At 43.0% G+C, this 26,695-nt stretch overlaps 1 protein-coding gene across 1 annotated transcript; it reads left to right on the top strand.

Annotated features, from left to right (window-relative positions):
* Positions 1 to 366: 366 nt before the first annotated feature.
* PANK2 (pantothenate kinase 2) lies at positions 367 to 24,968 on the top strand. Its single transcript, XM_037898334.2, is given in 8 exon segments — positions 367 to 489; positions 491 to 821; positions 13,189 to 13,541; positions 14,597 to 14,850; positions 16,197 to 16,373; positions 18,114 to 18,237; positions 23,278 to 23,403; positions 23,912 to 24,968. Coding segments are annotated over 8 exon segments (1,524 nt in total). The 5' UTR covers positions 367 to 381; the 3' UTR covers positions 23,963 to 24,968.
* The last annotated feature ends 1,727 nt before the right edge of the window (positions 24,969 to 26,695 follow it).

The following is a 26,695-nucleotide window of genomic DNA, read 5'->3' as shown; positions in this document are numbered from 1 at the left end:
ACCGAGCTGGCCACTTTAGGCCACCGCTATTTGCATATGTTAATATAATGCAAACGAATCGCACACTAGTCTGCGCCGCAGCGCCCTCTGGGGGAATTTGCTCTTCACGGGTTGAGCCACGGAGCCGAACGCGGCTTTCTCGTTGGCCGTGTTGTTATAGCTACTGTGGTTGTCAATCATTCCTCTACTCCCGCCCGCTTGATCACCTTTAAGATTCCATTGGATGGAATCCCTGTCACTCTTCCTCCTAAATCGGAGGACTCTGAAACCGTCCCCCGATAAATTCGTGTGAAACGCCCTATATGAACTCTCGCCACATTATTCGTTGAGATCACCTGTCAATACCTGTGACAGGAGGACATAATTGGACGAGGGTGATCGATGGGCCGTTTTCCCGCCTCGCTGGCCATGTCCCATTTCTATTGGTCAGTTCTCTTGTCGCTCTGGCCCCTGAAGCTGATGATTGGCACAATCTGTAGGACTGTCCCACCCCCCCAGGAAGGGGCACGCTCGCGGCCACTTGGCGCCGGCGCAGTGCCGCTGTTGGCTGCGGCGGTGGCGCGCGGCGGCGGCTGCTGCTGAGGCGAGCGGCCGGGCCGCGCTGCGGATGGAGCCGCTGCAGAATGGCGGTGGCAGCGCCGAGGCGGCGTCGGCGAGCGGCCCGGAGGAGAAGCGGCGGCGGGAGCCCGTCCTTTCGCGGCGGCGGCGCAGCAACAGCGGGGCCGGGGCCGACGCTGACAGCGGGGCCGGGCCCCACCCCCGCGAGCGGGGCGGTTCCGTGACCCGCCAGCGCCTCGACTCCCTCCGCAAGAGCCGCCCGCGTAAGTGATGCGGGATGGGGGGCGGGTGGGGCGGAGGTGATGCTGGGGCGGGGCTGGGGAGTGGGGGTGGGCGTGGCAGGTGGGCGGGGCTGGGGAGAGGTGGGGGCGGGGCAGATGAGGCTGGGCGAGCAGGGTCAGAGCTGGAGAAGAATGGGGCAGGTGGAAGTAGAGCTGGGTGGGGGGAGGTTGAAGTAAGGGGGGGGTAAGGAGAAGTAGATGGGTAAAAGTAGGAGGGGTTAGGAAGGGAGTGGCGAAAGGTGGAGCTAGAACCTGGATGGAGAATGAACGAGGCACACACGGAGCCGTACACGTCAGGGTTTGAGCCATGGTGATGGGGGAGAGCTGCTCAGGGCTGAAGGGGGAACTAGGTAGGGTGGGTAAGGCGCAAATGAGATCAGAAAAAAACATGTTTTAGAAATGTTGTTAGAAATGGCATGTAGAATGAGGAAGCGGGAAAAAGGAACACCGCCTTCATCTTAGCAGGGCCTGGAGCAGCTGCTGTTGAAGTGGCTCTAACATATGAAACTTATTTTTCATAATAGAAAGCATCCACTGGTCTGGGTGTTATTTATGCTGATTTCTAGGGAGTGCTACTCAGTGCCAGTTTCACACAATGTGAGCATCCTAGGCTTCCCCGCCTCCTTCCTCACTTCAAGTTCAAATTGTGCAGAACTGCTGCAGCAACGCAGTTGTGTCAGGAAATGACTTCCAAAGCTGAAACTGCATAGTTGAGTAGAAGACATTAGAAAGAATTCCGAAGTATAAGATGAAAGAAATTATCCCTTTATTAGGAACCTGTTGATATTTTCTATATTTTATATATAGGAAAGTAATAGCCATAACAAAGGGTATCCATCATTATAAATACAGGTAAGGAAACTAATTTTTTCTTCATGATACATGAGCATGCACTTGTGTGGATATCTTTAATGGGAAATAGCAAGCAGCAAATACCAAATTCCAAAGTGGGAAAGAAAGTAAATACAAAACATTTATCTCAAAATGCCCCAGGAGAAATTAAAATGGAAAATTTTTTGTTCATTTTTGTAATTTGAGACTTTATTTGCTTGCTTAGTTTGAGGGATCCTGAAGGAGTCAAAGGTTGCATTGGCTGAGGAGAGACAGTCTTATAGTGTTTGAAGGAATTGCAGATCTTAGGGGGGCATACTGAATAGTATAAAGCTCTATTATTCCCAGCTATGGCTTTAGAGAGTCCTTTGCAGATTTTGCCTTGAGGAGGGATCTTATTGGATGCTTTGCATGCTTAGTGTATAACTTGATCCATTGTCAGATTCCAGAGTAGCAGCCATGTTAGTCTGTATCCGCAAAAAGAAAAGGAGGACTTGTGGCACCTTAAAGACTAACAAATTTATTGAGCATAAGCTTTAATGAGCGAAGTGAGCTGTAGCTCACGAAAGCTTATGCTCAAATAAATTTGTTAGTCTCTAAGGTGCCACAAGTCCTCCTTTTCTTGATCCATTGAGAAGATTGAGTATTGAAGGCCTTCAATCATTTAAGATCCCCATAAAGGAACAAATATAACTTTCTTCACTCTTTGGTCTAGTGTTCATAGACATTAAAGCCCCTTTCACATTCAAAGTAGATTTAGACTTAGAGCAAAACTAAGGGCACCTTTTTATGTTTAGAAAGTTAGTACCTGGACTAAGGATCATCTTTTTAAAAGAAGCATTGAAATGGGGTTCTTTAATTGACCAAGTTTACTCTCCTAATTTATGTAAAAAAAACAAATATGGTGAAGCTTCCATTAGGGAATTGAAAAGGCTTTGGAGAGCTACAAAACAAGGTTGAAATGTCAGTTTCATCATATGCCTCACAGGAGAATCCCAGTGAAACAGAAGATGTGAGATGGCTGGGTCTAGAAATGTTGGGTTAATATTCCTGAGGGTTGAGGATTGAATCTTGGGTATCTTTATAAACCTTGGGATCTGCAGCCTGAGAGACCAGCGTGGTGTACTTACGATTACAGATAGTCTGTCTAGACTTATTTTCCAGATCATTGATGATTTAAGAAATAAGGGAAAGACATTCACGAGTAGATCCTGTCACAGGTGGAATGTGTGTCCCTCATCTGTGTTCAGTTATCACATTGGCAAGAGTATAGTACTGGTACCCTCTTGTTTTATGTTACAAGTAAATCTAAATGAGAGAACCACTTAATGGGCAGATGATCAAAGATTGTCCTAGTTTAGCTCCCACTTATCTGGCGCTGGTATGTGGCAAATAATCCTTTTGACCTTGAGGTTTGTCTTGCCCTCCATATACATTACACTAGTAGATGAGCCTGCTTCTTCAAGTAAGAAAGGATTCCAGTGGCTTTGTCGTTCAAGTTGATGATCTTTGTTCCTTTCTGTGTGTTGCTTTGTGGAATAAAAAGATGTTCCTGGAAATTTATGTGAAACAGGGTTCCTATGAGATCTCTGGCTGCTCTTGAACTAATATCAAAATCTTAAATTAGTGCCAATTCAAAAAGTATTTAGTGGTGGGGCATTACTCTCTGTATTTGCATGTGCACAATGCCAATGTACATATGAAAATCGATCCAGAGATAACTTATTTTTTTTCCTCGTACTTGCACACTTACAGGACTATGGCACAGTTAAAAGAACCTTTTCTCCATACAGTTCAGTAAGTACATTTTTGGTAGTAGGTAATGTAGTAAATAGCCCAGATGAAGAAAGAGGGTATCAATATCATATCTATTTTGATAAGACTGTAGGAGAAGATATGCCAAATGACCTGGACATGAATAGACAACGTTTTCCCTCAAGTGTAGGATATAAAACTGATGATGACTAGATCCAAATGATTCATGGAATCTATGCTGTAATGAGTGTTGTTTCTGTTAACAGAAATGGATTGAACAAGGATAGAATCCACTTGTCTTTGTAGACACTACGAACAACTTCAAGAAAATACTTTGCATATGCTCTGAGAGCAGCACTCGGATTATTATTCCTGTGTACAGATATTTTCCTTTCATATAAATGTACTGACATAGAAAATAGAAGAGGAAACATCAATAGTTCCCCAGTAGGGAATAGGGTGCATGGTGTGTGTCTAGCTGGAGAGCATTGTGGAATGAAGTATTTGGAGGAAAAAAGAATTTTGGGTCACAAAAAGTTTAGAATTTGAGCATTTTTTAAAACTTTTTTAAATTAAAATTTCTGAAGAAAGTTGTTCCAAATTTAAAAAATCTAAACATTTCATTTTGAAAATGGTGAAATTAAATGTTTTGATTTTTGCTCTTGTTTTTATTTTTTATTATTATTTTTTTTTTATTAAACAATTCAGTGAAAATGGATTCGTGAAATGTTTCAGAATCTACATTTTTTGCCAGAAAAAAGTTTTGGTAGAAAAATTTCACCCAACTCTTGTCCTAGGTGTTCTGGTCCCATTATCTGATTTCTGTGAAAGGGCTTCTGTATCTTTCAGCCTTTCAAATACTGTATATTTGATCAAATCCAGCCAAAGATGTAAACTACACATAACATTTAGAACAGAAAGTAATGTAAATAACTGGAGGTAAAAATAAAATATTTTGGTAGTTATTTTGTTGTCTTAAATTTAAGTCCTGATTTAATTACCTTTTATGATTTGAAATTTTATATAAAATGTTAATTACTAATGAAGCTCCATTTTAGAGAGGTGAAGAAGTGTAGACTTAGTACAACTTTTTATTAAACATGTGGTTAATAAAAAATTGTCTCAGTTGTATAATTTCCATAATGGTACAAGGTGGTTAAGATTTAATACAGAATATTTTAGAGTAAGTAGAGAGATGCTGTTCTACATTTAGCTGTCATCTGTAAGTTTCCAGTGCTCTGTAGGCTAAGCTTCTTGTTAGCTCTTACTATAATTGTTTCATAACTTAAAGATCAGTCTAAAAATACAGTTTGAGCTTCATAACTTTTTGAGATCTGTGATTATATCTCCATTTTTCACAGGGTGGATTTGATTTATATCAATTTGATTTAAATCATGATCAGTAGTCACTAGTCAGGAAGACTCGATTTAATCATGGATTTCTACAGAAAAGTGCATTCTTGTTGGTTGTTATAACCTAAATACATATTCTTCACAACTTAGAGGTGGACGTAGGTTTCATTTTTAAAACTGTACATTTTTAAAGTAATTTATTTTGAAAACTTTTCAGATTAGTTTTGCAGCAAGATCAGAAAATGAATGCTTGTTTGGTTATTTCATTTACCAAAGGTAACTGAAGCAGATATTTATGAAGTCATTGGGAGGTGAACTATCTCCAATTCAACGGGTTAATCATTAATAGTTGGAGGATTTTCTTGCCATGCTGTATTAGGAGGAGAACATCACCAGACAGACATTTAGATTGTTTTATTTAACTAAAACAACAACGTTATGTATTCTGGATTTTTTTCTTCAACAGCAAACATAATATTTTAACAAAACAGGCATATGAATTTTTGAATTTCGTTAAACATTCAAGTTTTTTAAAATCAGGTTTGTTTTTGTTAAAATTGTTTTTAACTAAAATAGTTAAATGAAATATATTTAAAAAAGAAAAATTAAATCTACTATGTCAGCCAGATCAACATGGGAAACTTAAAATATTGGCTTCTGCAGCTAACTCGGTCGTCTTCACCTTCATTTTCCTGTTTGTTCATAATCTGGAAAAGAAAAACAAGCTTTCCTGCTTTTTCAGGTCCCAAACGATTTCTCAATTTGGAATGAATTAGTCCAAAGGAAGATAATATTCTTTCTACACTGGCAGAAGAAGCTACTGCTGTTAAAAGTGAGATTATCATGTCAACAGTCTCTGAATCCAAGTGCTTAAGTGACTTCCACCAGTTCACTGGTGTGACTTTCTTTAAAACATCAGCAAACATATATTTCTTGAATGGTTCACCTTTAGCTCTGAAGTTTATTGTAGTTGGCATTATGGAGGGATGATTGCTGGATGTCCATGTCCTAGCCAACTCCTCTTCTTCAGCAGTTAAGGTTTGACCCTGGTACCGAGTATTGAGAATATTTGCAAGAAAATGAGCTGGAGATAGTGCTTGTCCCATTCGGTTTTTTTTAATGCTTGTAATTTAACTCTGTCATTGCATATTTCTCTTTTTAAGATCTCACTCAGTTCCTTCCAAATTTCAACAGCGTCAGCAGTAAAACAGCTGTTTCCCTGCATTTTGTTCAAGGCTACAGAAATAGGCTTCAGGGTACTCAGCATGTGTTCAACATTTCTCTTAAGCCCAATGTTGAGAACTTTGGCTGTGACAGTACCATCTATTCTTTCACGATTTAGTTCACAAACTGTCATCAGATTAGGCTAGTTCTTGATATAGTGTTCAAAACAGTCCACTACTGAGTTCCATCGCAGGTCTTGTGGGAGAGTTAGCTTGGTTCCTCCCACTTTTTTTCAGAGCAGCTGCTGCCAAGTGGTTGTTACGGCAGTATTTTGAAATTTCAACAACATTAGCCTTTATTTTTTGGAACACTGAAGTCTTTGGCTAGGAGGTGCATCAAATGAGCACTGAAACTGTATGTTGTTAGCTTGGGACTCTCTTCTAAATTTCTTCTTATCTTGGATACATTTGTAGCATTGTCTGTGACCAAGCTGCATACTAGACATCTGAATTTTTTTTCACGGTGTGTTATAGCTTTTACTGCTACTTCTTGTAAGTATTCTGCTGTGTGTGCATTTCCTGGTGTATCAATTGTTTCTGTAAGGAAGACATTCCCTTCTTCTGTTGTCACACAAGCACATACAACAAGATCATTGTGGACATTGCTCTACCCATTAAGACTCAGGTTAACAATTTCACCCTCTAGACCTTTTGCACACTGCTCAATTTCTCTTTCATACACTTTATGCAGCAATTTGCCTGTCACACCTGCTGTTGGGTGGACTGTATCCTGGTCTTAATGACTGAACCATGTTAATGAAGTGTGGGTTCTCAATCATACGGAAAGGAGAGCTTGTTGCTTAAACAAATCGGGCAATTTTGTCATCAGTTACCTCTTTTTGTAATCTGCTGGTTCTTATCACAAACTTATCTATGGTTGGTTCTTGGTGATGGAGATTTTTTTTTTTTTTTTTTGCTTCAGGTGATATCCTGTGGGTATGTGATATACATGATGTGACTGAAACACTATCATTGGCAGATAACTCTGAAACTATAGGTTTCAGAGTAACAGCCGTGTAAGTCTGTATCCACAAAAAGAAAAGGAGGACTTATGGCACCTTCGTCTCTAAGGTGCCACAAGTCCTCCTTTTCTTTTTTCTGAAACTGTAGAAAATGATGGTGCTCTTGAAGGTGGCTAGTCTTCCGAATCCTGTACGTTGAGGATGGATTCTCCTAAACAAAATAAGTCAATACAGTTATTTAATTATTATTCCCATACTGCTCATTCAGTATTACTCATTGCATTCACTGACAGTACTACCTTAAAGGTGAAATTGTAAAAGGAAGATCTGCATCTTTCAACTAGTTATTTTTTATCACAACTGCATCTAAAATGATAGTAGCATAGAGTAACAACTATATTTTTTTGCTCAAACATGACAATGCAATAATAGTCCAGAAGGAAGACAGGCAGTCCTTAAGAAAGAAGTATGGAATAAAAAAGTTTACCAACCTGAAGATCCTGCATGTTCAGACATGTTCCTTTCATCATCTTCAACGCAGCTTCCTCCTGAGATGGAACACGTCTCATGATGTTGTTTCATTCGGGCAGCCAGGCCTTGCATTTCTTTGTTGCAGTGTTTGCATTTTTCACGCATGCCTGTCTTACCCCCAGGTAGAGGAACTTCATTAAAATATTCCCAAACTGGCTCTTTTTTCCGGCCTGCTGCCATTTTCCCTTCTAGTGAGAGAATGGTATGGTAGATCTCAAACCAATGAAGGCTACACTCAGAAAGACCTCAAGACTTCTGGAATATGGTGCTCAAACAGTTTCACTTTTGTTTCTACTGCCTGTCCCTCCCTTCTCATGTTTATCTCCAGACTTCTTCTCCTTATCCAGATCTATTCGCCCCCAACAATCTTCTATTCATTGAACTTTTTTTGAAACTTTGTACTTTTAGAGAGAGGTAAGGGATTGACTCTGTGTACACAAATTTAGGGTTGAGGTCTGTTATTTCTCACCTCTATATATTTTATTTTTATTTATTTAAAAACATTTTTGCTGTTAACAAGCATGTTATCTCTGGAGACACAAATCCACAGTTTGAGAACTGTGAAACTAAGCATCTCTGATGGTATCTTCTAGACTGAGCACTGAGTCCCATTGGGTAGATGGAAAGATTAATCTAAATAATCTTTACGGAAGCCCTTTGAACCCCATAAAATTGGGTCCCTAATCCATGAACTATTGGAACTCATTTACAAAACTTTTCTTAAACCTTACATAAATGTATAGCCTCATACTATAGAATTAGAATTTATAATCCCTGTTCCATGATGAGATATCTTTGAGCTATAATGTATCTTAATTAAAACTATCTTTAGATAAAATGCTTTTGGAGGAAAGAAACTTATCAAAAAAATCCGATTTAAATAAAAAAATCTGATTGTTTTGATTTTTTTTTTTAAATCATTGATTTTTATCCACCTTGATTTTTCATCAGACACTTCTGTAGTTTTTATAAACAAGAAAACAGAAAATTTATGCACTCTACCAGGTTCAAATTCCATAATGTCCAGAACTGCTATATGCTTTTCAGAACAAATAAAAGCGTTACATGTTCCTTGCCCCAAAGAGCTCACACTAGAGCTCATGCTTTAATTTTTTATTTGATTTGCGGCTGAAGAGGAAAGGAGTAGAGCAAGAGTTACTATGAGAATAACACATGGTTACTTAAGGCTTGTCCACACATGGAGTTATTCTGTAACAGCTAGTTGTTTAGGGCAGGAGGGTTGCAGAAAGCAGGCTTGTGTCTGTATGATGCATGTACCACCATGTGCCTAGTCTGAGTGACGGAGCGGGGTGTTAATTGCCTCCCTCACTTCACGGGAATCTGCCTCAGAGATCTCCACAAAACATTCATGGAGATACTGGGCAATCCGCTGCCGCAGGTTCTTTGGCAGAGCTGCTTTGTTTCTTGCCCCATTAAGGGTAACTTTTCCTCGTTACTCTGCTGTCACAGGGGGATGGGGGGACCATTGCTGCACACAGGTGAGCCGCATAAGAGCCAGGGTGGAAGCTGCAGTCTTGGAGAAGACCCTCCCTTGATTCCCTGCTTACCCTCAGCAATGAGATATCTTCGATAATTAACACAGCCTGTGAAAAATGTGGGGACAGTAATGATTATAAGGCCCATTCCCTACAGTGCTGACTCTCCCCAAGAGCTATGTGCCCAGTGTACAGTATGGTCCTGGAACACTAATTTCCCCTGCGATTACTCACCATTTTGAGGGTCTTGTGGCTCATGTGTGCTGGCCTGGGGTCAGCCAGTTAGTGATAGGTATGTGAATAGTGGCTGTGTTTTAAATAACTGAATCAGTGGTCTCTGTGTTGCAAACAATACTGCTTCTGTAAAATGTTGGCAGAATTAGAAATCGGCCACCAAGAACTAAAGAGGACTTTCTGCGTGATGTCATGATGCACTCTGCAGCCGAAAAACAAGAATTGAAGGAGTGGCAGGACAGCGAGAAGAGGGACTGAAAGGAGAACGTGGCGTGCCAGAATGAAGCCACGGAGCGGCTCTTAAACATTATGGAGCGCCAAGCGGACACGCTCCAGGTGCTACTAGCACTGCAAACTGAGCAGCTCTGCGACCACCCACCCTCCCCTGCAGCTGCTATCGCAAAACTTTTTCCTATGTGCCCCCCAGACCCGACCAACACACAGTTATCAACCTCCTGGCTCCAGTCTGTACCCGCGTCATTCCACTCCTCCCCCGTCAGAGTCCAGCATTGTGGACTCCCAGTACCCACTGCACTCAACACCCGGCCCTCTGCACTTTAATCCTGCTGCAGTGCAGTATCTGCTGTACTGTATTCCAAAGGAGAAGGTTGGATATGATACCTAAACATGCACAAATCTTTAACTGTCCCAGGACCCCACCTCCTCCTGGGACCCTCCCTTTCCCCATCCTCCTCAATGCTGATGTATTTTTTTTGTTTGTTTGTCTCTCTCCTCCGGTGGTTGTTTTTTAATAAAATAATTGTTTTGGTTTGAAAGCAATCTTTATTCCATTAATTGAAAGCAAACTGAGCCCCGCAAAGCAACAGGCAATTTTCTTAAACCTTCATAGTGCATCGTCTGTACCAATCACAATCACCTCCTAGAATTACGAGCACTGCCCTCCCGAGCATAGCAACACATATTAGTGGCGTTCAGCTTCAAATTGCTGCCTCAAAGCATTCCTGATGCTTGTGGTCCTGCGCTGCGTCCGTCTAATAGCCCTGGTCCCTGATTGTTGAAATTCAGCCTCCAGGCGTTGAGCCTCAGTGGTCCAGCCCTGCGTGAAGTTTTCACCCTTCCCTTCACAAATATTATGGAGTGTACAGCACGTGGCTATAAGCATAGGAATATTGTCAGCAGCCAGGTCCAGCCTCCAATATAGGCAGCGCCAGTAGGCCTTTAAATGGTCAAAAGCACAGTCAACAGTCATTCTGCACTTGCTCAGCCTGTTGAACTGCTCCTTGCTGCTGTCAAAATGCCCCATGTATGGCTTCATAAGCCACAGCATTAAGGGGTAAGCAGGGTCTCCCAGGATCACAATGGGCATTTCGACTTCCCCTACGGTGATCTTCTGGTCCGGGAAGAGAGTCCCCGCTTGCAGCTTCCTGAACAGGCCAGTGTTCCGAAAGATGCATGCGTCATGCACCTTTCCGGACAAGTCTGCGTTAATGTCTGTGAAATGCTCACGGTTATCCACAAGCGCCTGGAGAACCGCTAGAAACACCCCTTCCGATTAATGTGCTAGGTGGTCTGGTGCCAGAATTGGAATATGCCTGCCATCTATCGCCCCTCTGCAGTTAGGGAATCCCATTTGTGCAAAGCCATCCACAATGTCATGCACTTGCCCAGAGTCACGGTCTTTCAGAGCAGCATGCGATTAATGGCCCTGCACACTTCTATCAACATGCGTCCAACGGTCAACTTTCGCACTCCGCACTGGTTAGTGACTGATGGGTAGCAGTCTGGAGTAGCCAACTTCCATAGTGCGATCACCACGCGCTTCTCCAGTGGCAGGGCAGCTCTCATTCTCATGTCCTTGCGCCGCAGGGCTGGGGCGAGCTCCTCACAGTCTTATGAATGTAGCGTTCCTCATCCGAAAGTTCTGCAGCCACTGCTCATCATCCCAGACGTGCATGACAATGTGATCCCGCCACTCAGTGCTTGTTTCCCGAACCCAAAAGTGGCTTTCCACTATAATCAGCACCTCTGTGAATGCCACAAGCAATCTCGTGTCGTAGCTACTATGCCTGGTGAGATCAATGTCGCACTCCTCTTGCCTTTGTAGTTTAAGGAATACCTCCACTGCCACTCGTGACGTGTTAGTGAGAGCGAGCAGCATATTGGTCACCAGTGCGGGATCCATTCCTGCAAACCAAAGAGGCAGAGCATGCAGTACACAAACCATTGAAAGATGGCGCCAAATGCGGACAGAAGCACAGAGATTGCTGGGATGCAAAGTAATGCATCACGGGGCATTGGGACAGGACCCAGGATGCCCCGTGACCCCCTCTGCTTTCCCACAACTCTTAGCGGGGGAAGAGGAATAGATTCTCTGTGGGATAGCTGCCCAGAGTGCACCGCTCCGAATACCACTGCAAGTGCTGCGAGTGTGAACATGCTATTGCGCAGGCAGCTGACAGTGTGCACACAACAGCGATTTCCCTTCAGCGCTCTCTGAGTGGCGCTGTAACTGCCGGCGATGTAACTCAGCCAGTGTAGACATACTCTCGGTGTCACCTCTAAATACAAGGTGGAACAGCTTGTTTAACATAAGTAGTTAACACGTTTCAAGAGACCATTCAAGGTGAAGTGGCCAGTTAACACCTCTTCAGTCATAGGGGGAAAGGAGAAAAGGAAAGAAAAAAAAAAAAAAAGCTGAGAGCCAGTCTGTTATTGATTGTTGTAATAAGCCATAAATCCTAGTGTTTCTATTCAGTCCACGATTTTTAGTATCTAACAGTTATGAATTTAAGCTCCCAGGCTCATCTCTTGCAGGTTTCCTTTTAGGATGAGAACTGAGAAGTCAGATATAGAGTGCTTTGTGAAAAGTGTTCACTCACAGGTGATATGGTGTTTTTGGCCTGGTCTACACTGGAAAATTAAGTCAGTGTAACTGCATCACTCGGATATGAAAAATCCACACCCCTGGGGGGCGTAGTTAAGCCAACCTAACCTCCAGTGTAGGCAGCACTAGGTTGAATGAAGAATTCTTCCATGCACTAGCTACCGCTGCTCAGGGAGATAGATTGCTGACAGTCCTACTCTGATGGGAGAACCCCTCCCATCAGCATAGGTGATGTCTACACTGACACTGTACAGCGATGCTGCCGTAGCATTTCAGGTGTAGACAGGCCCCTTGTGTAGTGATTGTCTTTTTTCACCCACAGAATTATTAGGGCATTTAATGCACTGAATGAGGCACACCACGTGTTGTGATAGGCATGTGTAGGATCCATGGATCTTGAAAGGTATGTTGGGGGTGCGTGGATCATTGTGGCAGTGGAGATATGTCTACTAGTTTTACACCTGTTGTTCTGGTACTGCTTTGAGGTGGTGTGTCTTGGCCTGTGGGGAGCTTGCTTCTGATGATGAGGTTGGGGGGTTGTTTGAAGGCCAGAAGAAGGAGTTCAGGAAAGATTTCCTTCAGGATATGGTCCCCATCAGATATCTTGGCACGGGGTTAGACTAGACGATTCTTGTGGTCTCTTCTGACTCTATGGTTCTGTGATTCTAAGTATGGATCGTAATTGTTTAATGATACTCTGTATAGGTTCCAATATTATGTGATCGGTGATGACTACGGGTATGCGGATGGAGGGGGTTTTGTCTCCAAGCAGGTTGTCTTGGGGTATTTGAGTGGCCTGTTCCATGATACAGTCTACTTCTCTGGTAGAGTGTGCTTGTTTGGTGAAGGCATTTGTAAGTGTGTTAAGGTGTGTACCCTGGACTTTCTCCTCAGAGCATATCTGAGTTCCTGACTATAGATAACAGATTTCTTGGTGAGTTTGAGATGGTTACTGGGACTGTGAAGGTAGGTGTAGCGATTCATAGGCATTTTGTGGAATTGTTTGGAAACTGCATGGCATGAAATTGTTTATTACAAATTGGTTCTCTGTACAATTTAACATCTTTGTTCTGCAGAAATTAAGACATTATAATATGTGTTGTGTTTTTTTCATCTTAGTCTTTCCTTGGTTTGGCTTGGATATTGGCGGGACCTTGGTCAAGCTTGTTTATTTTGAACCAAAAGACATCACTGCTGAGGAGGAGGAGGAGGAAGTGGAAAATCTTAAAAGTATCCGAAAATACCTGACCTCAAATGTAGCCTATGGATCTACAGGCATTCGGGATGTGCACCTGGAACTAAAGGACCTTACCCTGTGTGGACGTAAAGGCAATCTGCACTTTATACGCTTTCCTACTCATGACATGCCTGCTTTTATTCAAATGGGCAGCGAAAAACACTTCTCAAGTCTCCACACTACCTTATGTGCCACGGGAGGTGGAGCTTACAAATTTGAGCAGGACTTTCGCACAGTATGCATTTTTGGTTTCTATACACTTAGGATACGGTAGTGAAGTCTCATGTAACTTGAAAGATTGTAAGATAAAGGCTGAAAGTAATTTCAGTCTCTGACTTAGCCTCTGAAAAGTCTAGTGTCCTAAATTGAGCTCAAGTTTAATATGAGCTAGAAATAAGCCCACCTCTGTAAACACAGATACTTACTATTTTAAGATTGTGCAGCTTTGCTGTGACTCCAGAATTATTCATTTTAATTTCCATGAAATATGCCTTTACAAGACTTGAATAGTCATTAGACTTAAGTCAGCTCTGCTACCTACCTTAACTTTATTTTTTCCATTGCTGTCTATTCATGAGCTTAATATTTGTTTCGTACTTGCCTGGTTGATTAAGGTTCATTTATAACTTATATTGCTGTGATTTGGTTAAGATTCTATTGAATTAAGTGGTAAATTAACTGCAAGTGACTTGCTGGTCTAGATTCATCATAAGAAGGTGTGTTTCATTATAAGTGGAATATATGTGTAGATAATATATTTATAGCTTGATTGTATGTTAACTTTTTCAAGCCCAGGTTCTACAATATATTTATCATACAGCCGAACGTTAAGGGGTGGTGCAGGGTCCAATGAAAAGATTATCATGCTGCTCCCTCCTGGCTTTTGTGAGGAAGTCAGCATTTTCTCTTTTTCCCTTGACCCCTTAACTTTTCCAGATGTTGTGTGGCACTCTGGGCCTGATCCAAAACCCCATTGAAGTTAGGGGGAATCTTTCCATTGGCATTTGCTCAGGACTTCTATTACTTCCTACCCAATGGGGTGAGGATGTGCATGAACCTCGTTACAAATTGCCAAGCACTAAACTTAAATAGCACAGGGAGCATTCCACTCTGCACAATACAGATATATGTGGGAGAGTAGGAACCCTCTTGTGATCTGTACTCCACTCCTTTTGCCACAGTTCAGAGCAAGGAGGGGTACTGAATGCACTGGTGAGTGCATTTTTCTAGCCCTGAGTATAAAAACATTAGATCTCTTCAGCTCTTTCATAATTTTATTTCCTTTAACAGATGGGTGACCTTCAACTTCGCAAACTAGATGAACTTGACTGCCTTATTAAAGGAGTTTTGTACATTGACTCAGTTGGATTCAATGGACATTCAGAGTGCTACTATTTTGAAAACCCAACTGATTCTCAAAAATGTCAGAAGCTCCCATTCAACTTGGAGAATCCATATCCTCTCCTCTTGGTGAATATTGGCTCAGGGGTCAGCATCTTGGCTGTGTATTCCAAAGACAATTATAAGCGGGTAACTGGGACCAGGTAAGATCTGTAAATAATGTGATTACCTTTAAGAGCAGTGGTTCTCATTTGTAGTGGTGACTCCTTTCACATAGCAAGCCTCGGAGTGCGACCCCCCCCCCCCCCTTATAAATACACTTTTTTATATATTTAACACCAATATAAATGCTGGAGGCAAAGCGGGGCTTGGGGTGGAGGCTAACAGCTCACGAACCCCCCCCCCCATGTAATAACCTTGTGACCCCCTGAGAGATCCCGACTCCCAGCATGAGAACCCCTGTTTAAGAGCATAGTCTCGGAGCTTGGAATTTACTCGTGGTAAAAGATAGATCACATCTTCATGGACAAGTTGCTTTAAAAATAACTCTTATCTGACAGAACTTTGTTTCAGCATAATATAGTACCTCCTCATTCCCACCCCAGTAAGCAAAGGTCTTTTTTGTGGTCTGGATGGCATGTCACAATCTTCTCCTTACCACAGTCAGCCTCTTCAGAAAGGCCAGTTCTTGACCTGGTCATCCGTCTGCTACTGCAAGAAACTAATTTTTTTTTTTCATCAGAGGAGTGTAAATCATATTTTGGAAACAACCCAGGTATACTCAAATAGATGAATTTTTAATGTGATCACTTTAATTCCAGTATTCAGGGTTTGGATTCTGACTTTTAAAAGATGTACTACCGTTTATGAATGATGGGATGGTGTTCACAGTTCTAGTCAGGTCTGAAAGAATAATATAGCCACCTATTGTACAGCAGAGCCAAAGAGATCTGTGCATGTGAACTTTCTTGGACTTAAGGAATATTGTTGTTACAAGAAAAGTACAGACAAGGATTGCACAGTGCACCTCAGGAAGGACAGTTTTGTTATACATCTTTGCCAGCATGTGTATCAATGATTCAGCAGAACGTACTTTTTCCAGGCTTTGAACAATTAGACCCAAGTTCTGCAGTGAATTCCATATGGGCATACCCTTGCAGATTCATGGAGCTCATTGCAGGTTGACATCTTACATTGTACATAGCTGTTTGTTCAACACTGTGTAGTGAATATTGTAAGCGGAGAAAACACACTTCTCGTTTAAGCAATAACTCCGGGGAAGGATGCTAAGCTGTGGGTTTATCTGTGTGCTGTGAAGTTATCCGAAGGAGGCAGATTTAAATGTGGTAAGAAAGGAGACATAAATCTAATTACTCTTTCTAGATTTCCAAAGAGAAGGAAATTAAAAAATGCTTGGGCAGCACAGCTAATTTTTGGTATTCAGAGGAGTTTAGCTACATAACTTAATTAAAAAACAAAAACAAGCCCTTTTTTCTCCCTCTCCTCAAAGTGAGAGGTAGAAAATATCGCTTCTGTTTCGTTTTATTAGTCTTGGAGGAGGAACATTTTTTGGTCTCTGCTGTCTTCTTACTGGCTGCTCCACCTTTGAAGAGGCTCTTGAAATGGCATCCCTTGGAGACAGCACGAAAGTGGATAAACTGGTGCGGGACATCTATGGAGGGGATTATGAGAGATTTGGACTGCCAGGCTGGGCTGTAGCATCCAGGTAAGGATATACCTTGGGTTTTTGAGGATGCATATAATGTGCCTGAACGAAAAACTGGGGCAGCAAGGGTATATTTTTAGCACCTCTAGTTTTTTTTGTAGAACTGGCACTGTGGAGAGTAGACTCACCATTCATGCACCCCCCATGGCTGGGCATAGCATAGTAGGCTCTCCTCTCTAGCACACCCTACTGACAGCCTCTCCAGCCCTGCATTGGTGTGCTACCTCTTGTAACTCATGTAACTTTTGGTTACCCTGGAAGGAGTGGCACTAAAAGTCCAACAAACAATAGTCCCATGACCTCAAGTTCTGACTCAGTAGTCCTTCCACTCCCTGGTCTCTGGGGTCTTTGCACTACTTTTTCTGGTGGTCAGAAAAACCCTCTTCTCTGGGTTCCATTCTAGGGACGCTGCATTAAGCAAGCAAGGTCTGTCTACTCAAGCCCCATTCTTCCACCCTGGGCTACTTCTTACCTTGGACATCTACAGGCCTCCCCACAAGTCAGTTCCTGGGCTTCCTGTTCACCTATGTTTCTCTCAGGCTCCCTGAGGTCTTGGACTACACCCTTCCTTCAGGGCTGTGGCCCCTGGAATTCTCCAACAAATCCCAAACCAAAAGGACAAACGTAAACCATTTCTGCCCTTCCCAGACTTGAACTTTAGTCCTTCCCAGTCTGCCCCAATACTGTGCTCCTCAAATGAACACCAACACCCAAGGACTTCCTCCTGGAGTCTTGTCTGTTTTGAAATCCACCATAGGAGCTAACTCTCAAAAACCAGTCGGAGAACACTTCAGTCTCCCTGGTCACTTGATTACAGACCTAAAAGTCACAATATTACAACAAAAAAACTTCAAAAACAGACTCCAATGAGAGACTGCTGAATTGGAATTAATTTGCAAACTGGGACACCATTAAATTAGTCTTGAATAAGGACTGGGAGTGGATGGGTCATTACACAAAGTAAAAAATTTCCCCATGCTTATTTCCCCCTCTACTGTTACACACACCTTCTTGTCAACTGTTAGAAATGGGCCATCCTGATTATCACTACAAAAGGTTTTTTTTCTCCTGCTGATAATAGCACACCTTAATTGATGTCTCTCGTTATAGTGTGTATGGCAACGCCCATTTTTCATGGGGGGGTGTGTGTGTGTGTAAGTAATCTTCCTACTGTATTTTCCACTGCATGCATCCAATGAAGTGGGTTTTAGCCCAAGAAAGCTTATGCTCAAATAAATTTGTTTGTCTCTAAGGTGCCACAAGTACTCCTCGTTCTTTTTGCTGATACAGACTAACATGGCTACCTCTCTGAAACCTCTCCTCCTGTGGTTTTTCCTGATTCTCTTGCTTCACTTCAGTTGGACCAGTCTCCCATTCTGGGTCTCTTTCTAACTGATCTTTCTCTGTCCTTTTAAGGAAACCTGACTCGTTTCCAGTGGACCTCCTAATTCACCTAGTTAATCTTGAATTGAGCTCTCAGGCTCTTGTTAACCCTCTCAGTACTAGTGTGGGGTTTATACCCCATCACAATAACATAAGTCTATTTTAGACCAACATTAATTGTGATTCATTGTTACTGGATTTAAGTAATAGAGGCTGTAACTACATGATTGGAATTTTACATAATTCCATTAAAAATGGTATTGTGCATTCATTTTGGAATTGCGACATTGCTACATGCGTTCTGATACTGCATAGTTTTCTGTAAATGCACACTTAACTCTATAATTTTCTGCACAGCTTTGGGAATATGATGAGCAAGGAGAAGAGAGAGTCTGTCAGTAAAGAGGACCTGGCAAGAGCAACTTTAATAACCATCACCAATAACATTGGCTCCATAGCACGGATGTGTGCACTTAATGAGGTATTGAGAAATATGGAAAACAGCATATAACCTCTTTTTTTTTTTTTTTTTCTGAGACGCACATGTAAATCAATTACTCACGTGTGCCACTAGTCTGCAGTAGCTTGTTTTCAATTCTGTAGAAGCACCTTCATGCATACCTGTCCAGATGCTCTAGTTTAAATTGTAACCCTAGATTTCCCTTCCCCATATGATCTAGGGGCCCATATGGTCTAGTCAAATAATAGCTCTACAATTCAAAGCCTTGTAAAAAATAATAATAATAATAACATGATGTGTTGTCATTTATTGGTCCAGTCAATTTCCCTTATTATTCAGGAGGTAAATTGCTTTTCTGGGAGAGTTGAGGGAACTGTGGAATAGCCATGTGTTTTAGTCTCCTGGAACTGCAGGTAGAAAGTGATAAGCAATATCCTGTTTCTTCTCAGGCACAAAATTATCATATCTTGTCCCTGCTAGGAATCCAGACTAAGTGCATCAGTGAAAAGAGAGCTATACCTGCTGAAAGAGGACCTTCTATATGTCATTTGTTCTAGTTACTCTTGCATTTTTAAGCTAAAACAACGCTCATGGGCCTTAGTGGGGTTGTCTCTCTGAGCTCTGTGCTTTCAGCTTCTTTACAGTGCTGCCTTGTTGCATTCATGTCAAGCAGCATTGTACAGGGCTATGAAAGAACTGAGACCTGTTCTTCACTTTATTTTGGGGCTGTTTGAACAGGATTGAGTCCATCAGGTTGAAGCATACTTATAACTTTCATAGTTCTTATCAGCATACAGTTACTATTCTGCACTAGTGCAAGGGCAATAAATGTACAAGGCACTATCTAAAATGGCAGCCAAAAACAGCCCTGCCCATGGTATGTTCATTTCCCTCCCTCTCGTCTCCCCACCCCCCCACCCCCCTTCCTCCATGAATATAGAATCTAATGCAGACAAGGCACTGAACAATTCAGGTACAGGAAGATGTGGTGAATTCATTGGAGTGGAGAACACCATGGGAAGGTGTCACATCCTGGGGTACAATCCACACCAGTGAGGAGTTGTCACCGCTTCCCCTGTAATCTGGGTGTCTCACAATGCTTTGCTGTTGCAGCTCCCACCTTGAGCCACTCACAAACAGCCTAACAGCATGCAGGTCACGCCCTGAGTGTCTCTGTATAGCCCTAGCCCAGCAGCTCTGACCCCAGCAGCCTGCCAGCAACACATGAGGGCCACTCTGACATTCAGCAGCCTAGGTTACTATTTGCAGGGTGACCACAACACACTCCCAGTCCCAAATTTTCCCTGAAAGCATTTGTTCTGCCCTCTCCTGGACAGTTCAGATATCATAGTTTCATTACCCCTGTAAGGGGTCAATATCCAGCAGACTACTATAAATGGTGTTACCAAATAGCTCAGTTTAAACACAACACTTGATTATCTTTATTTAACTACAAACAGAGAGATTTTAAATGAGTACAAGTATGAGGTCTTAAGGTCAGAAATGGTTGAGAGAAATAAAGATAAAACACTTTCTAGTAATTATCGCTTAACAAACTAGACTTGGTTCAAGGTAAAATCCTTACCACAAGTTCCTAGCAACAGGGCTAACCAATTTCTCAGGTCATAACCTTTCCCAAAGTCCAAAGGCTGGTTCTTTTGTCTCTTAGGTGAAAGAGAGCAAGGGAGAGAAAGAAAGAAATCATGGGGTGATTTTGCCCCTCACTCTTATAATCCAGTTACCCTTGGGAAGTGCATTTTCCTGAGGGTTACCCCTAGGTAAAGTTCTTCCCACTGTGAGGATGGAGAGTGTTGTGATGAAAAAGGTTCTATGTTGTTGGATAAAATGCAGCTAGATCTGTTCCTGCCCACTCCATTGCCAGAGAATGGCCACTTGACTTGTGATTGCCAATCAGCTTTGATGACACCTGGCTAGAGGCGTCAGCTTATCCTTTGTCTTTGAGAAACAGGTTTACCCCCTTCCCAGAGTTGTCTGGTAAACACATTTCAGTCATAATTTCAGTTTTATGTTCATAACTTTGTATGTAATGTGTCTACACACACATCACCATGATATTACCGACCAGTGAGTTACTAGTTTTCAAATGATACCTGACAAAGTATATTTTGTATAAAGATTATTTACAGTGGTATGTAGGGTGTGACTACGGGGGTGCATTCCATCACAGAAGAATGCATGGAAGAACAGGTTTGAAGGACCAGAGATGGTGCTCAGTCATGATGCTTCAGTCACTTTGGAACCTTACATTTCTTTATTGATTGAAGGATCAAGAAGCTGCAGAACTCCCTGCGCCAAGTAGGGAAAACATCTTTTTTTCAAGAGTATAGTTATTAAAACGTGGATGGAGATTGTTTAAACCCAAAATGTCACTCTGCAGAATCAATGATGATGTATCCACTTCACTGCATAAGGTCACTTAAACATTTGGATTGTTCTGATTATTGGTTTCTTGATCTTCAAGCTGGTAGTGGGTGTGGAGGAAACATACTTGCACTTGTAGTTTGTGGGACCAAAGGGAGTGTGGGAAGACGAGTACCCTTCATTGTTCAACAGCAACCCTCTAGCCCAGTGGTTCTCAAACTTTAGCAAACAGAACCCCCATTTTGATTTACATTTTTTCGGGGACCCCCAAGTCTCCCGGCTCAGCCCTTGCCCTGCTCCTTCCCTGGGGCCCTGCCCCTGCCCCACCCTTTCTCCGAGTCCCAGCTCCATGCTCACTCCATCCCCCCTCCCTCCGTCGCTCCCTCTCCCCCACCCTCACTCACTTTCACCAGGCTGGGGTAGGGGGTTGGGTGAGGGCTCTGGGCTGGGGCAGGGGTTGGAGTATGGGAGGGGGTGAGGCGTGCGGCACTTACCTCGGGTCGTTCCCAAAAGCGACCAGCACATCCCCCTTGCTGCGGCTCCTAGGCAGGAGGCCAGGGGGTCTCCGTGTGCTGCCCCTGTCCGGTGGCACTGCCCCTGCAGCTCCTGTTGGCCTCAGTTCCTGGCCAATGGGAGCTGCGGAGTCGGCACTCAGGGTGGGGACAGTGCATGGAGACCCCTCTGGCCCCCTGCCCCAGAGGCTGCAGGGACGTGCCCACCACTTCGGGGAGTCAGGACAGGTAAGCCTGTTCCCCAGCATGCTGGAGGCGCACCTGGGAGGGAGGGGGAGCAGTTTCTCAGCGCGACCCGTGGACCCCAGTTTCAGAAATGCTGCTCTAGCCAGCTGAAGGACTGGCATTGTTATTCCACAAGGGGTTCAGACTCATTAGCCAGAAAACATATGGCTGCAACTCAGGGTCTAGAGCAGAGGTGGGCAAACTACGGCCTGCAGGCCACATCCGGCCCGCAGGACCCTCCAGCCCGGCTCCTGAGCTCCTGGCCCCAGAGGCTCGCCCCCAGCCCCTCCCCTGCTGTTCCCCCTCCCCCGCAGCCTCAGCTCACTGCGCCGCCAGCGCAATGCTCTGGGTGGCGGGGCTGCGAGGTCCTGGGGCAGTGCAGCTGCAGAGCCCGGCCTGACCCGGTGCTTGGTGCTACGCGGTGGCGTGGCTGGCTCCAGCCGGGTGGCGCGGCTGTAGCGCCACCAGCCACTGGTGCTCCAGGCAGCGCAGAAGGGGGCGGGGGGGAGGGGTTGAATAGAGGGCAGGGGAGTTCGGGGTGGTGGTTAGGGGGTGGGGGTGTGGATAGGAGTCAGGGCAGTCAGAGGTCAGGGGGTTGAATGGGGGCAGGGGTCCCGGGGGGGGCAGTCAGGAAGGAGGTGGGGGGTTGGATGGGGGGGGGCAGTCAGGGACAGGGGATCTGGGATCGGTCAGTGAACAGGGAGAAGGGATGGTTGGATGGGGCAGGGGTCCCGGGGGGGCAGTCAGGAAGGAGGTGGGGGGTTGGATGGGGTGGGGGGCAGTCAGGGGCAGGGGATCCGGGGGCAGTCAGTGAACAGGGAGAAGGGATGGTTGGATGGGGCAGGGGTCCCGGGGGGGCAGTCAGGAATGAGAGGAGGGGTTGTTTGGGGTGGTGGGGGGCAGTCAAGGGGTGGGGGTTCCTGGGGCGGTCAGGGGACAGTGAGCGGGGGGGGGGTGGATGAGGCAGGGGTCCTGGGGGGGCCGACACGGAATGGGGGGGTTGGATGGGACAGGAGTCCTGGGGGGGGCTGTCAGGGGGCAAGAAGCCAGGGGGCGGGGATAGGGGTGGGGGCCGGGCCACGCCTGGCTGTTTGGGGAGGCACAGCCTCCCCTAACCGGCCCTCCGTACAATTTCCGAAACCTGATGCGGCCCTCAGGCCAGAAAGTTTGCCTGCCCCTGGTCTAGAGAGTGGATATAAAGCGGTGTGAAAGGGACTCTGGAAAAGAACCTACCCTGAAATAAGCTGGATGCTGTGCTTTTAACATAAACTTTATCAACCCCTTTTATATTTGGATGTATTTTTGAGATCCTATTTGATGCTTTTCAGCAATCACTGTTCATCCTCTCCCCTTCAGTACATTCTCTGTCTCCTCTCTTCCAGTATCTTGAACACCTGAACTTGCCTCTTGATTTCATCCCACTCTAGTTCCTCTTGTTCCACTACACTGCTGCAAGACCCCAGTCTGCTTGGTACTTCATTCTTTCCCAGTTGCAATTCTGTTCTGTTGGATTTGATTGGAGTTTTCCTAATGAGGATCTAAATACAGAAAGCTGCAAATACATCATGAGTCTCTTCTCAGCCCCAGACACCCCTCCCCTCACTCAAGACAACCATCCTCCATCTAACTGTCCTTTCTTGCGTATCTGCTTTCTCCCTTGGTGTGAACAAAGGAATCACTATGAAGAGCATGGATATTTGGAGTGCTGTGAAGTTCAGTATCCAGACTTTACTCAGTTTAACAAATACTGGCAACTTTAACTTGGCTTTTAGCTGACTTTTACTGCTCTGTTCGAAGCCATATTTGAAAAGCTTCATGTATCCTCATAATTAAATGTGAGAAGTGTAATATATGGATTCTCCTTCAGTGTGATAGCCTTTTCGTTGTGAAGATGAAATTGAATTCAGCTTAAAGGTTCTCCTATCTTTTTTTATGTTTGCAGAACATTAATCGGGTGGTTTTTGTTGGCAATTTCTTGCGGATCAATACAATCTCAATGAGGCTTCTAGCATATGCTTTGGATTATTGGTCCAAGGGACAGTTGAAAGCACTTTTCTTGGAACATGAGGTGAAGTTACTGTTTAAATCCATTGTGCCTTGTCAAAACTGAAGACCTTTTTATTTAAAATTATCTGATTATAACATACCAGTGTTGAGTTTCTTGGCATTGGCAACATACGTTTTGCAGCCAGTTCTATGCATTTGTTACTATAGCCACAGTTATTGCAGAACTTCCAGTTCTAGGACTCTATCCATGTAACATTTATTGTTTCAGAAGTTAAAAATGCAAAGTTTGTCTACTTTATTGCTAACTTTGTAATAGCTTGCCAACATCTACTTTTGAAAACTTTTCACCTGCATATCTAACAATGTAATTTAAAAAAAAAAATTGTTTCCTTGTATAAACAGTGTAACTAGGAGTTGTAATAAGTTTACATACAGTAGTTTCTTCTGTTTTCTTTTATAACCAGTATTTTAAAACGGTATGAATATTTTTAATATTCCTTTCCCAGCATTTGTGTCAAACATATTTAAACCTTGAATCTAATAGAAACTCTTTGCCTTTTGCTTTATAGGGTTATTTTGGAGCAGTTGGTGCTTTTCTGGAGCTTTTAAATTCAACCTGAGTCATTACAGATCCTGTACATTGGACATAAGGTGCAGGAGCTTCTACCCTATTGGAACTCCCACATTTGTTTAGATTTTTTTAAAGCATCTGCTAAGTGACTATTACAGTAATTGTACATGACCTAATCATTGCGGAAAAGAAAAGGACAAATGAATTTTTTGTCAACAGTTAAAATTAATCCTGAATCTTAATGTAGATTAGTTAATAATAAGAAATATTATTTCTGCAGTTTTTATTATAATCTGCTACACATGTTGAGATAGTGTGGGAAGGTGCGAGATGGAGATAGTTTAATGTGAGACTTAGGCTATCCTGTTCTCAAAAGACTTCTTTTGTAAAATGCCAAGTGTCTACATTGTTAACTATTTTATATTTCACTTGCAATGTTTATATGTATGGGATTGAAGGACTTGAAGTATTTGTGGTAGTATTGAATAGTGTATTGTTTATATATGAAAATTATCAAAACAGAACCCAGAAATATAAAAACTGACCTTTTTCTGAAAGTCCTTGTTTTTTGCCCTCTTCTGAACATTATAGTGGCCTGTAAAAACATCATCCTACAATCAGTAATGGCTTATTTTCTGGCAAGACAGTCACTGTTTTTTAGTCGTTATTTCTTGTTTCTCTATCTTTTTTGGGTCTTGCTTTCTGTAAAAGTGTGTAGCAACTTCCTGCCATCTGCACCCTGGTGACTCCTTATAAGCCGACCAGAAACTCCTCTGGATGTGAGGGTCAAACCCTTATAATGTAGTCTTAGCAACGTGCAGCAGATATCTCACTTGAAATCCACTAAGAGTAAATTTAAGAATATTTATAACTAGTGTGTGTTACTTTTTTTTTTTTTTAAAGAATTGTATGTAACTTTACCAAAAATTATAATAATGCTATTCCTGATATACTCAGGCTGTTCTGTATAACTTAATATTCTGTAGATGTTTGTTGTCAGCTAGTTAATAACATAATCCAGACTCAGGAGGAAAATCAGTCTTCTTTCCACATCAGCATTACTCTCTCTCTTTCTCTCTTTGTTTCCCTGGTGTGCGCATTCCTGCAGAATCCAAACACTTCATTGCCACGGTTTCAGATTCTTGAAGACATTGACCTTTCAAGATGTTAAACTAGAAGATATTGTGTGAGAGAACATTCCTTCCATGCACAATAGGTTAAACAACATTGGCAGTAGGCTACCTTAAAAGAGCTATGTTTGAAACAAGCATGTGGCTTATAAACCAGCCTTTTGTCTGGAATAATTGTCAGGTTCCAGGGTCCCCCACGTCCTTGGAGCTATAGTCTTGGGCTACTAATCTGAACAGAATATCCACTGGGAGGGTGTAGATGCTCTCCCTCCTCTATGGATGACACTAGGTATTTCAGTATAATTTCACTGCAGGGGGTTGGAAGCAGTTCCTTCCTTAAAAGCTACTGCATCTTACCCTGATGTTAACCAGTGTTGCTGCTGTGGAGAGTTTTCTGGAAAATGGTAATATGGCTTTTCTGCTGAATAGCTCCACTATATGTAGAAACCTGGTTCACAGCAGGAAAAATTGAATAAAATTTCTGGCGAATACAGGGATAGATTCTCGGCTAGTGTAAATTGTCATAGCTCCACTTGATATCGGTTTACACCAGTTGGGGAATCTGCTCCAGAACCTTTTAAATAACTTATTCTTTTTAGGATTTAGTAAATTAATGCATCCGCCTCTTTATATTTGGGTTCATATTTGCAGTGGATCTCAAATGAAAGCTCTTTGGTTTTATATAGGCCCTGGTGGATATTTTTTGATCACGGCATAAAAAATCCACACGAGTCTGATAGTTTGACATGATTAGCAATCCTGAACTGAAATAGTTCAGAATTAAGGTGCAGTAGCAGAGATATGGGATGGGTGGGAGTTGTCTTAGGGCTTCATCCTGCCGTCTGCAGACATCACCTGCACGGTACTGTGTGCCCTTTTAACTCCCAATGCAATCTATGAGCTGATTGCTCACAGGAGGTGCTCTTCACCTTGCAGGATTGGTCCCACCATGTCTGTACTTGAGAAATAACTGGGAATTGAGAGTGCCTGGGTTTTTCACAAGATCAGGCCATTTGTTTTATTTACTAAAGGCAGTGTTGTTAGCTACATTGCAGTATGAAGCACTAAATTCCACCGGGTTTGTTGTAAAATAATGTATTGTTAGAACTTATATTCAAGAAATTCCAGCCTCAGCAATCTAGTCATAGACAAAAATGATGATCGAACATCGGATGAGAGAATCCAGAACCTTTAAACCTCTTCAGCTGTATTGGTACGTATGAAGGACTGTACCATTCAAGAGATTCAGCTGCTAGTTCTCCACTGTAGACCAGAGTCCTTGTCACCTCTTCTGCAAAGAAGGAAATCTTCCCAGATATGTGGAAAAATAAGTAACTACTTAGAAAAATTGCATTAGCTCTTTAAGTGTAATATTGCTAACTTAGATCATGCAGTGATCTGCGTTCAAAATTTGAATTAAGCTACTTTTGAAGGTGCACATTTGAGGAGACAATATTTCATGCCTAGGATCTTGGATTTGTGCTTTATCATGATAGCCCACTAAAAATAATATGATAGTACCGGATCGTTTTAGAAATAAGTCAGACTTCCTAACATACCTAGTTCCAGATATAGCAGAACTTAGATTGTAAGCTCCTTGGGGCAAGGGCTTTTTCTATGCCATGTTCTGTATAATGCACAGCAAATTTTTG

Source organism: Chelonia mydas, chromosome 4 (assembly GCF_015237465.2).
Source record: "Chelonia mydas isolate rCheMyd1 chromosome 4, rCheMyd1.pri.v2, whole genome shotgun sequence".
Classification (NCBI taxonomy): Eukaryota; Metazoa; Chordata; order Testudines; family Cheloniidae; genus Chelonia; species Chelonia mydas.
Note: the sequence above shows the minus strand (reverse complement) of the source record. Positions and strands in the feature narration are given on the sequence as shown.